This window comes from Astatotilapia calliptera, chromosome 15, assembly GCF_964374335.1.
Source record: "Astatotilapia calliptera chromosome 15, fAstCal68.1, whole genome shotgun sequence".
NCBI lineage: Eukaryota > Metazoa > Chordata > Actinopteri > Cichliformes > Cichlidae > Astatotilapia > Astatotilapia calliptera.
The window spans coordinates 4,497,353-4,510,769 of record NC_137436.1 but is presented as its reverse complement, the minus strand read 5'-3'; the positions used below and the strand labels follow the sequence as shown (position 1 = coordinate 4,510,769).

Sequence of the window (13,417 nt, the reverse complement as noted above, 5' to 3'; positions counted from 1 at the left end):
CTGCACATTCAGTATTCATTGTTGTTACTGACTTTTGGAAGCCTCAAAGCTGTTAAATTTGACAGGTTGGATGTAGATGACCAAGTTGGACATTTCCTCTGTAGCGAATGCCTCACTGCCTGCTGTGCCCTACACATGGAAGCACACATATTAAAAAACGTACAAATACAAAGCAGCAGAAACGTTACCAAAAAAGTCTGTTAGAATCCTTCTGCAAAGGTTTTATTGATTTTGGAGACACACAATTTGGAGACATGATCATACACTAGAGGACAACTTCAGCACATATAGGCTAAACAGTCTGTTTCCATTATAACCAGGATTTGAACTGATGGCTGTCACCTGCAAGATACCCACCTCATCCATTGATCCCTTTTTACAGTCATCATCATCATCATCTTCGTCCTCGCTTTCGGCCTCCACTTCACCTAGAACGCATGGCACAGACAGGATAGCAGAGAAATGCATGAAACAAAGCTGAAACGAGTGTAAATTGAGTTTTTATTTCTGCCAAATCAATGCAAACGTTGCACAAACACGAACGGAGCCGTCTGTCTTTAAATAGTCTTCATTTACAGCCCACGACTGCCTCCATTACATTTAAAACAGCGACACAAGTAAGGCTCATGCTGGCAGGTCCTAATTTATTGGCGCTCGTAGACAGAGGAAATGAATTTCAATATTGTTTTGGTTGAGCTGACCCAGCCTCTGCACCCACATAATGAGAGATCTGCTTAAGATTTCCCACTGAATCGGAGGTCGCACTGACAGAGGAAATTGATTTTAACGGTGTAATTGTCTGACCTATAGCTTCTGTGCCGGCCTAATGAGGGCTGTACTAAAGATTTAAGTCTCCATCTGAGGTCATGGACTCACCAATAGACTTTCTGCCCTGTGGTCTCAGTGTAAGCTCAGTACCATCAGAGGGCTGTGTGGAGTCTGCCACTTCCTCTTTGGTGGAACCTGCGATTTAAAAACAAAGCACTCACTGAAGATCATCCTCATATTTTTCAGTTCAAAGTTTACTGTTTAGTTTACTCAGTAAATCATCTTAAAAAAAAAAGAAGGTTATTTTACAACATGTATACCAGTTAAAAAGGACTCCTGACTGTTAACTTGTACTGCTTACTTTCCAACACCAGGGGGCAGTGTGTTTTAGCCTAAGAAGAACTTAAGGCTCAACAACCAGGGCAGACTAAAGGTGACATGTTGCTTGGTCCAGTGGAATATGTAGATGGATGTTAAATAAATAGACAAAACAATATATGTTTGGCCACTGCCTGCCACCACCGCTCCAGTTTGCTTCATATTGATTTTCCCAGACTCTGGACCCTGGTGTTTTTAAGATGATGGTGGTGAGAACAGTCTAACATGTCAGTCCATGTTAGACTTAAATGATTCAAATAATTTCCATACTTATCAGGATAGAAGTGATTGATTACAGGACCATGGATATCCAGCAAAATGTGTCCTAGACTCTCACTGTGGGGGCCATGGGTTCATGTTTCTCCATTCATTTCTCACTCATTTGTAACAACCAAATGATACACATAACATAACTACAGCCAATCACACAGCAGCAACTTGATACATTTAGGCATATAGATATGGCCAAGATGACATTTTGAAGTTCAAAATGAGCATCAAAAAAATGATTTAAATGACTCTGAACTTGGGTCGGACAGGCTAGTCTGAGCATTTCAAAAAATGCTGATCTACTGGGATTTTCCTACAAAACCATCTCTAGGGTTTATGGAGAATCCATATTCATCAAAACATTCATTGACCCAGGTTGTCTTGAACATGTCTACATGCATCAAAGCACTGAGTTGCTGCTAAAAAGAGTAAATATCCAGTCAGCGGCAGCTCTCCGGGAGGAAATGCCATGTTGATGCTAGACGTCAGAGGAGAATGGACAGACTGCTTCATGGTGATTGGAAGGTGTCAGTAACACCGTCATAACCAAGGTATGCAGATGAGCATCTCTGAACAAGAAACACATCGACCCTTAAAGCTGATGGACAGCAACACACACACCGCACACATCTTATCAGCCAAGAACAGGAAACTGAGGCTACAATTCACACGGCCTCGCCAAAAGTGTACAGGAGAAGATTTGAGTTTCGATTTTTTCTTGTGGCTGTCAGCTGGTAGAGTCAGAATTTGGCATAAACAACATGAAAGCATGGATCCAGACTACTTTGTATCAACGGTTCAGGCTGGGGGTGTAATGCTGTGGGGGATATTTTTTGGCATACTTTGAGATCCCTTAGCACCAAAGCTGACCTGGTGCTGTTGCGAGTGCGTATGTAGTACACAACTGAAAAGGCAAACGTATGAACAAATAGGACTGATATTAGGCAGTTACAGCAAAAAGCAGAGAGCATTTTATACATACACACTCACACACAACTGGCCAGAGTTTAAGATGCCCTGGTTTAAATGTATAATGCCTGCAGGGAGTGCATGCAACAGCCAATAATACCTTCAACTGATGGAGAGGGCCATGAAAGTGATGAATGTTAAACAATAGCACTGTTTTGCTCCATTGATTCAGTTTCTGGACAGCACAGAGCTCTTGGTCCACAGTACAGAGGGACCCAGATGGTTAGGCTAGCTTTTACACATCTGAAATATCATAACTCAGTGAGCCCATTGTGATTTGATGGCTTTGTTAGTAGAATTTGTGTGTGTGTGTGTGTGTGTGTGCGTGCGTGTGTATTATATTAAAGGTGCAGTACCTGCGCTTGGGGAGGAGGGCTCACACACGCTGGAAGAATCACTGCAGGTGTTAGAAACCTGCTCAGAGAGTTTTTTCTTTGCACTTCCACTTGTCTTGTGGTGTTTCTTTTTGTTTTTCACCAAGATCTTTCCCATCAGCTCCATCGGGCTGGGCAACGGCACGCCAGACTCCAACTAGAGGGAATGTGGAAGGAGAAAGATGCAGTTATAGATGAATGAAAGGTGCTTTCCTACATTAATAATTTCAGATATATTGGATGATGAGAGAACATGAGTTATTTTTCCTGATTAAAATTGTAAATATAAATTTGAGCAAGAGCAAATGCTCCAAAATGCTAATTTATGGGTAAAGATTGCTACAGTGCAATCACAGTTAAGCTGTCTTTTTCTCTTTTTTTGACAAACTAGCTAATTACCAGATGAAAACACTAAAGTTGTTTACTAGAGTGTTCCACTTAAAATGTAAATTTGTGGCTATTACTCTTTTCAAATCCTCTAAGGAAGAGTTCGCTGGTTAGATGCAGCTGGTTAGTAAAAAATGACTGTTTCTGCTGTGAGTGTTATAAACTCGGCTGATGTTATAGCGGAAAAATTCTACGCTTGCAACACCTTAATCAGCTTCCTGCAAGGAAACTAAACATTAAACACAAACGCACGTTCTCTCAAATGAGCTGGACAGAAAGTCGCTACATCTCCAATTTATTTATGGGATACGCTGCTTTTGGATCACAGTGTTTAGGGATAATAATATTTCACTAATGAGCAATTCAGTGGTGCAGAATAAACACACGCACATGCTCAAACTGCTGTGTTTACAACATATCAACTATAAACATAACCTCACTTAAACATATCAAACTTTTACTTGAGCAACTTGAGAATCAAGAGCAACAAAACAGTGATTCATACACCAACTAACGCCAAGATTTTCCTTCTTGTGACCTATTTTCCGCACATGTCTATCTACGCTCTGCTAATGTTGCTGCGGGGGAAATCTTACGACAAAGATTAGCCATCCTGTTTGCATTCACCTCACTGACAGTTACCAGGGAGGAAAAGCAAAATTGGATGGGGCAAGTAATCCTGATTGCACTCAAATGCACCGCACAAAGCCTAATGAAATAAACTCAATCAAGGTTTTCCCCCCCCAAATGTCGAAAACAATTACGCTCAGCTGTGATAAGAAAGTGAAAAGTTCCATTTGGCCACCCTTAACCACTTTCAAGCCTCAGTATCATACTAGTGGTAAAGTGAGAAAGTATTTCCTTGTTTTGTTGCTTCATACGGCGTATCTGCTCCACGATATTTCAGAGCAACGGTTGTGACGTTTAATAAGCTAGATTCAACTGTTTCAAGTTTTCAGTCCAGTCCTTGTCCCTAAACCATTTTCAGTATTTTGCTTGTTACGTTCATTTGTTATAAGACATATGACTATACGACAATTTCACATTACATAAACAGAAATTGTTCAATGAAGGGAATAGTCTTAGCATTTTGTTCCAAGTGCATGCTGGGTATGATAAGAGTATCTGGTCTGGATGTAACATAAGAAAGGGAAGCAAGTTTTTTTTGAATTGGGTCAAATTGTTCTTCAAAATTTAAGCAAATGTTTTAAAATTTCCTCAAAATGTGTAAATTTACTATTAATACTCAAAGTGCTTTTTTCCAATAATACTTTCAGGGAAGTACAACTTTGTTAATAAGTATCTTTACACTGAGGGACTGTGAGTCTTAAATCTTTTAAAAAATGTTGCTTTCTTTTTAACAGGGGATGAACTGTTAAATGTTCGGGTCTATATGTTCAAACAATGTGAGCAGAAGGCGGAGAGGAGTGCTGCATGTCCCGCAAGCGCATGTTAGAGGAAGTAATTAAGTCTTTGTTATGTAAAAGTGTTTTAACTTCAGTTATTGGGATATGGTTATTTATTTTACTCGCCTCCTTACAGCTCCGACAGTTTATAACTTTTGCATCCACATTATTCTCAATCTGGCCTCCTTATGTGTGCTCGTATATCTCCCCTTGCCAGTTATAGTCTGTCTGCAGCTTAAAACTAAGCCCCAACAAGATTAAACAAACCGCAAGACAAATTGTTTAATTCCTTCAAATATTTCATATATTTTACGCAGTTACAATGAAAATGTTTTTCGCCAACACAGTCATTGTCAGCATAGTGAGAGAAGCAAGAAAACAAACGATGAATCAAGCTTTCAAACTGTTTTGTTTTTACTTTGAAAATAAAAGAAAATCACCAGTCGTCATTGTGGGACGCGATTGACAGTTTTGTAAAGTGGAGATGGAGTAGGAGCGCAAGTTTCTAAGAAAACTTTAATCCTCTTAATTCTCACTCTAGGTTGAGCTGGATTTCATCTAGCTGTATTACCCTATCTGCCCCGGTCCCTGTGGGCTTATCAGGCTGATATCCCTTTCGATACGCTGTATACACAGCTGACTCCATGCCAGATGGGAGTGACTGTCATTGCTCTCACCTTTCCTAGTTTGTACATGCTCAGTGGTAGAAAGCTCATTCCTCAATGGCACTTTCTCTTTCCATCTTTCTAAATTCTCCCTTGGTGTCTGTCTCCTCATATCTCTCCCCTTCTCCTTCCCTCTGCCACTCCATTCAAAAGGCTTCTCCCTGATAATACTTCAATGTCAAATCCAGTCAGAAGGCTGTAATTCTCAGCGGGCTGTGACTCTGGCAGGCAGCAGTGCTGAAGGAGCTCCCTGCGTGTGTGAGATAATTCTGCATCTTACTGCTGCTGGGAACTTTAGCTGCTCCACAGTGTTGTGCCAAAGGGAATAACGTCATCCCAGGAGAATGACGCGAGAGGAGTAAGCGGTACATTAAAGTACATATATGTGCAGAACTGTTTGCGAGGCATGTTTTCACGTACGCACTGTGAGAAGTGCCTAAAAGTCCTTGCGAGAGTTTGTGTGCAAGTGTCTACATTTGCCTCACGTAAGAGCCTGCGTCATTACACACAAAGACGCCTTGGGGGGGGGGAAAGAAGTTTGGCCACAAAGGGACAATGGAAGCTTTTAACTGGTAGTCATGGCAACAGAGGAAAGGCCTGTCTGAGATAAAGGACTGCCAAGAAAAGCCACGTTTAGATTACAGCGGAAAATGCTTCCTTTTAATCTTAAACGGCTTTTGTTTGCAGTCTCTGCTGTGATAACACAGACGTGATAGGGAGGAATAAGCACGATTGCGGGATGATTCGTTAAAAGTTAGCTTCCATGGCTATGTGCGTGTTTAAGAGAAAGTGAAAGTGGCTGAGGCTTCAATGAAAAACAACAGCAGCCGGATATTTTGCCAGGTGCCAAAGGTCACATGGTGTTATGTGTGAGAAAGAGAAAGAAAACAAAAAGAAAGAAAAACAGAGACACATATATACTAGGGGTGCAACGATACACACAATTCACGGTTCGGTTCGACACTTTGGTGTCACGGTTCAATATTTTTTCGATACAAAAAAATGTTCATGCTTTTTTAATTTGTCATTTATTAAAATTATAAATATATATTTTAACTCAAAAGTACAGTTTTTAAATTTAATGTTGCTGAAACAACAAAGTAATAAAAAAAAAATCTATCTGATCGAGAAATCACTCATCTTTGGAAAGGAGAGTTTATTACAGAGAAATGGCTCTTTCCAAAATAAAAGCTATACTATACACTTCTTCTGGGCTATATTCTCAGCAGCATATTAAACATATCAGGTCCACATAAGGAGAATCCTGTGCTAACGGCTGTCTAAATGACTCGGGTAAAGTTTGTAGCATGCGTGCTTGTTGTTTTTGTCTGCTTCCACTTGTCTTTGCACTAGGATGGTGTCAGTGTAAATGTGCAGTCATATTCATTGTGTTCCCACTAGTGCTGTCAGCGTTAATCTGAAATAACGTTAACGCCACAACACGGCAAATCTCCGTTGACAAGCTACCGCGGATCGCCCCGTGCGTGGGGCTGGACGGCGTCAACACGTTACCGAGCAAACTGCGCTAACGCAGTAGTTCCCACCAATGTAATTGAGCATTGCGTGGCACATCCCACATACTGTTTTACTTTTGTCCATGACGCGCTTACCTTCAGGGTCATACGTCACATGAAAACCAAAATAGTTCCAAACGCCAGATCTGAGGGTGGGGGAGGTTCAATTTGCCATGTTGCAACGAGCTTAGCTTCTGTCTTGCTAGCTTGTGCTGCGCTCAGTGGATCTGCGCTCGACAGTGCAGCCTAGGCGGAGTAGTCGAACGCAGATCCACTGAGCTCTCAACACAGACAGCATCGTCAGAAGAAAAGTTGATAAAATAAATTAAAAATTTTGTATTGTTCATACATATGCCTACCGAACTGAAAGCACTGTATCGAACGGTTCAACATCGATACGAGTATCGTTGCACCCCTAATATATAGATATTGCAAAGTCTCAAGACTAATTTCTTTATATTTTGCTTAGAAAATGGGAAACAGGTGCACTGATTTGTTGAAACGTCCATTCATGGAAATACAGTATATAAGGCAAACAACAAAGTTTAAAGTCAATATTTGGTATGACCATGTTTATTCTTCAGCACAGCCTGAACTCTCTTAGGCAAGCTTTCCTGTCAACAAAAGGCTTCTCGAGGGACATTCAAAGCTCTTCTTTGGATGTTGGCTGCCTTCGATAATGTTGAAACAGTGTGCTATCTGTTGCTAATCAGACACTTTCCAGATGGTATTGGATGATGATCCTTTTTTTTGCATTCGCAACTCAATAAATTTTGACAAGTCCCCCAACACCACTGGCTGAAATGCAACCCCAAACAATTTACAATTTGAATTTTTCACTCCATAAGGCCTGTTGCCACAGATTTCTAGTCCAGTTCTGTTGTTTACCTTAAGAATGGCTTCTTGACAGTTACCCATACACTGGGACAGTTTCTGATGAAGCTTCAGTGACCAGTAGATGGATCAACTAAAGGTCCAGATGCATCTCACAGATTCTGTCAAAATGTTTTATCTTTGGTATTTTTCGTAGATTTAACTAGAGAAAATGGAACAAACTATGTGTTTTGCAACAGGTTGCTAGTAACAAAGTGCCTAAGGATACCATTTAAAACAGATTCTTTGCCAAGTTATCTGTATGTGCAGACAAAACACTGGCTGGTCTCTTGTGTTAGATGCCTTTTTTTATGCTTGAATGATTTGTGGGTCAGCATTGAGTGTAAAATCCCAGGAGTCTCTTTGGAAGCAAAATATGAAGCAATGAGAGGGACCTCAAGACTTTTACTGTGTGTGTGTGTGTGTGTGTAAGTAACTATGTGAGTTTTTACCTCAAAGAGAACATTTATATGGGCAGCATGGTGAGCAGCAGCGTTCAAGGACATTCATTTCTCTAGTGCACTCATCTGTGTGATAGTATCTTCTGAATGCCTCACTGTTGTTGTATCATATGTGTTCGTGTGTTGGAAAGAGTCAAGCAAGTGTGAATGTGAGCGTGAGCACAAGCAAATGTAGCGGGTGCGTGGAGATCTTATATACTCACAAGATATTTCTCCAGAGGTTCTGTCAGTAATGCGTCTCCAAATATTGACCGGCAATACTCAGCCATCTTAGCCTGCTGCTTTGGTCTGGGAGTCATCACACAAAGACACACACACATACACAATCATGATTTCTCCACTAAATATCAATATCCTGAATATGTATGTTGCCCCAGAGTATCTTGGTGCCATTAAAGATGAAAGGATTCATCAGAAGCATGTCCCTAGCTCTACAGGTGTTTACACAGTTGATAAAAAACAAAGTGGTTGGTTAGACATATTGACAGTCCTGCTGACGGACAGTCCTCATCAATATGCTTAACAGTATGAAGCCTCATTTATGCAAAAATTATATTCACATGCACGGCGTCAATATCCAGTGAATATTTGTTTATGTTCTTCTGCTCTTCAGTTGCGACACAGATATTTGTCTGTCTCAGTCTGACTTTAATACTTTACTCTGCCGTCTTTTTGCACTTACTGTCTGATTGCGGTCTCATGACTGTTGTGCTGTCAGTGTTTCAGCAGACAACTGAGCTAATGATGGACAAGTCCCAGGGAAACCAGTCAGCACATGGATTTCCATAGATTCCTGTTCACACTGACTCTGACTGTTACCATGTAATATGTTAGCATATTTCTGGAAAGTGTTATATATTAGCTTCACATAGTATAATTCATTAAAATACGTGTGGGACAACAATGCAACTCTATACTAGAGTCTATAAATATAAGTGATAGGCAAATTTTTTCCTTAGAAGGTCTAAACTGACTTTGATACAGTAACCAAAGGCCTGACACAGAACAATCAAATAAAAACTCCTCTGCGTCAGTCTGCTATATAATCAATTTAAATGCGAGATATATTTTTATAATACTGAAAGAAGAAAACCTTGGTTAATACTTTATTTATGAACAGATTCTGTATGTAAGTTCCCCCATACATATTAACTACCTGGAGGGGCTGATATCAGTGACCACCAAGTATATTTCAGAACGTAATCAATTTGCTATTGTGTAATACCCGCGCTCTTAATTTGAAAGTTTAGTCACTGCAAATAAGTTAGCACCAGGCATTCCTGTCTCCTGTTTCCCTGTCGGCAGGCTTTTGTGAGACTCATCTCTGTGTTCAACAGACTCTAACTCAACTGTCTCAAACTGCAGCTGGTAATGGCACCCCTTAATCTCCCCTGAAGACCCTCCATGAGTTGGAGGAGCAGCTGGTTGAAGCAGCTGGAGGAGCAACCTCAGTAGCTCACTGAGAACGGGAGTAGAACGAGGAGTACTCTCTATAAAGTGAAGATGCTGCATGTTTGATTCCATCCAAGCGACGGGAAACTCAGAGGAGCAACAGCTTCTTAGTTTTTGCCACAAAGCATATTTCTGCATTATGTATTCATGCATTTAATGAAACATGGGTGCACCTCCTTCCACACGCACCCAGCTCCAGCTTTTGACTTTTGAGATGTCAGCGGACAGCTTGAGATGGTCCACAGTTCAGTAACTGCACCCATGTGTAATACATAAATCCTTTTGAAACTGTATTAAGCTTATTGTCGAATACAACAAATGGAAAACTGCCTAATTTAGTGGAATGCATTTACCGTACTTTTAAATTAAAGTTTCACAGGACACAGTATATAACATTTTGTTACAATGATGTATCTGGGTATACCTGAGAAACTGCTTACACGTATCTTTAGATTTCTATTTTGACTGCTTCCAGTACCCATAACACCAGTGCAAGAATAATACCCAAACATCAAGCGGTTCATTAAGAAACTTGCCACTGACGACTCACGTTGACCACATAGCGACTGAGATAGCAAAACATCAGGCTGCCATTGTGTTCTTTGAGCATGAGTCAAAGAACAGAAAGTGCAACATGTCACATGTTGAATCAACATAGGCAGCGCACATGTAAAGATAATTCTGGCACAATTGGAACCTCTTAAGGCAACAAGGTAAACTGTTAACTTACGAGTCCACGTGATTCTCAAAGGACAGGATGATGGGGAAAGGCGAGGTCTTGAAGGCACACTCTGCTATAGCTTCAATTACCTCCTAAATACCCAAACACAAAGAATACAAAATATACCTGTAAATTACAACATAGGCTCAGTGTTGGATCATTATCTAATTAATGTCATACATAATGAAAACACAGGAGTTTGCTACTGGTTTCCAAGAATTACTAAAATGCCCTTAAAAGAAATATCGAAACCTTTTGAAGTCATTAACTACAGTGACATTGTTTTGTCTATGAACCTGAATACAACAATGTGAACAAAAATCCCATACAGTAGGTCATCGATTGCAGGTATTTAAATAAATGGGAGCTGAGCGATATTGTTGAATCATTCCCCAACTCTGCTGAAGACAGTTCAACATCCGATATTAGATTTCTAAGCCACTCATTGTCTGAGTCAATTACACCATCATTAACAATAGTGGCAGTTCAGTAAAAGCCTTCATTTCCTCCAATAAAAATCTTTGTCTGTAACTCAACCCCTTCAATCTGTAGCTCTCTTCCATCTTTTACAACTCTTCTCTTTTTGCATTTCACTCTCAGACTAATTGCATTAGGCTTGTTCTGCTTCTTCTGTTACTTTCATTAGATCTAAATTTCCTCCATCAATCAGTTCACCCATTTCTTTCTTCTTTTGTCTTGACACTACTCTGCCCTTAAATTTTCATGCCCTTCTCCTCCTATGAAAGCATCTCGTCGTCAGTTAATTGCCCCTCGGTGCTTCTCTTTCTAGGGTTATTCAGCGCATCCCTGTTTCTTACGATTTGCCATCTGCTCCTTGCATGCCCCACTTTTTGCTTTTTCTATCTCTTCTTCAGTCTATACTTGTCTGTTGAAATGTGTTTTTTTAAATATATATAGTTGTGGTGAGGTTTACTATTGCCCTGATGTCAATCAAAGCAAAGGGAAATTAATTAAATGAATTAAATCAAACAGTTTGTAAACTCTTCTCTTCACTCCCCTTAGTACAGCATTTCCCAGGGAGCATTGTTTGTTAGTTTTGACCATGATCACACTTAGAAGTGTGTCTGCATTTTTATTTTGCAAGTATTTATCCATTTTTTGTCAGTCGACCATTTTTAAGGTCTGCAAAAGAGTAGCAGAACAAGAAAGAACCACAGTTAGCTCCTAGATTAAGAGCTGTAGACACATGGTTGCACGCCTCCAAATCCTCAGATGGGTTCTTTTTATTAAAATAATTCAGTTTATTTGACACCAGTGACCACATGTGTCACCAGATCAATAAAGACTGAAATCCTCCTTAAGTACGTACAAAATATTGACACATCAATATACTGTATTGCATCCCTGAGGGATAAGTTATTGAAATTTTTATTAGAAAATGCAGGCTGGATGAATCCCCCCTCTTTGTGTGGGAGGAAATTGTGGGGAAAAAGTGGACAGACACATCCAGTATCACAGAATCAGTGTGCTATCTATTTACACCTACAGGCCAGTGGACACTCTTTCAGTGATGAGGATGTACACATCCTGGACAGGAACGCTGGTTTGAGTGGGGAGTCAAGGAGGCCATTTACGTGAAAAGGGCAATACCATCTGTGAATCGAGGAGGGGGGCTAAGGGTCCATCTTTCATCATCTTACAATGCTGTGATTGCAGTCATTCCCCAACTCTCTGTGAATGGTACTCATGGCCATTGATTAATGAGCTTTGATCAGTGGTTGTTGATCAATGGTCATGAGATTTTACATATTAATGATCAAGGAACTGACCTCCCAGCCCATTGTTCATTCAGTGGGCTGGTTTCAGTCATTGTGCAAATGTACTGTTTATAGGACTGGGGAAACCTGCAGTCAGCTGAGACTGAAGAAGTCCCTTGGATGAGTGACGAAACATTTCTCCCATTGAAAACGATACTTCCAGATGAACAGAATCAACCTTTTGAGACTGTACTGTATCATGATTTTATAGTCAACAGAGCCACCATGTCCTGAAGGATTTTACAGTAAAGATAACACACAGAATTTATATATATATATATATATATATATATATATATATATATATATATATATATATATATATATATATATATACCGTGTTCAAGATCTAACCACTAAATGTCAGTAGATCGCAGTCATCTGAGTACTTTTGCTGCCGTTCATCTGTAGTGTGTGCAGGCTGACAGTCGGCTGCTTATTTCAGTTGGTGTACATGTCTATTTACTCCCGAGGAGGCTGTAAAAACTTTGTTAAGGAAGTCTGATGAGTCAGTGAAGCTCACTTCCGACAGCGACACTGAGGTGACTTGATATCCTAAACTTTTCTGTCAGCCTTTGTTAGCTGCTTTTAGCTAGCATTAGCAAAGCTTTATTTGAATAACTTCTTACACGATGTAAGAACATAATAAAACTGTTTATCCGAGGGAAAGTGTGATTTTTAGGACACTCCAGCTGAAGATTAGCTAGCATAATGTTAGCTTATAACCATATGCTGTTGTTTAGCCACCTCGTGGTCAGCTTTCTGGAATGGGGAGGCTCGCATATTTAATCTGCTTGCAATAAGTAACTGTGACAATATCTGGAATAAATAAGAACCTGTTTGAACATTTTTGTGTGTTAGAGCTCTGACTTCTGCTCAGGAGATGAGGCGTGAAGTGAGGAGGGAGAAGGTGACTTTTTTCCAGACATTGGTGTTCTGGGAATCCATCCTAGCTCGGAAACCGTCCTTCAGCTATTGTAAATATTTCTAATGGTTATGGTTATGGTTAGAGTTGGTCAGAAGTCACCGTCAAATAATCATATGGGTAGGATGACTTGCCAAAGTAGGACGGTTTCTCAGAACACTGGTCTGTTGTCCTTTGCGTTTTCACTTGTTTGGTGATAGGGACCCCTTTTCAGATGATAAATTATAGGTATGATGTTCATATTTTGAATCAATCCACGGCATGTGAATGCCTGTGGGTTCTCTTCTTCTCTGCCTTTGGCGTGCCACGTACAGTATGTGGCCGGTCTGTCCATTTTGGCCACTGTCTTTATGATGGCGGGACAACGTGGTGGCTTTCACAAACCAGATTAGATTAATTCTGAGTTTATGACAATGGATCCGTTTATTGGAAGATGAAATAACACAGAGAAATGGTAAATGGCCTGTACTTGTATA

The 13,417-nt window shown here is 40.2% G+C and overlaps 1 protein-coding gene across 3 annotated transcripts in view; it reads right to left on the bottom strand.

Annotated features, from left to right (window-relative positions):
* The window catches only part of plcb1l (phospholipase C beta 1-like), a 122,738-nt gene that overhangs the window by 22,598 nt on the left and 86,723 nt on the right, over positions 1-13,417 (bottom strand). For all 3 annotated transcript variants that reach the window (XR_013902002.1, XM_026142759.2, XM_026142760.2), the window contains exons 12-17: positions 10,248-10,330; positions 8,269-8,353; positions 2,742-2,916; positions 877-963; positions 358-428; positions 33-129 (exon numbers count right to left, since the gene is read on the bottom strand). Coding sequence is in view for 2 of the 3 variants with exons in the window: in XM_026142759.2 (XP_025998544.1) it covers positions 33-129; positions 358-428; positions 877-963; positions 2,742-2,916; positions 8,269-8,353; positions 10,248-10,330 (598 nt within the window). In the remaining variant the exon portion in view is untranslated. The remainder of the gene's footprint in view (positions 1-32; positions 130-357; positions 429-876; positions 964-2,741; positions 2,917-8,268; positions 8,354-10,247; positions 10,331-13,417) is intronic.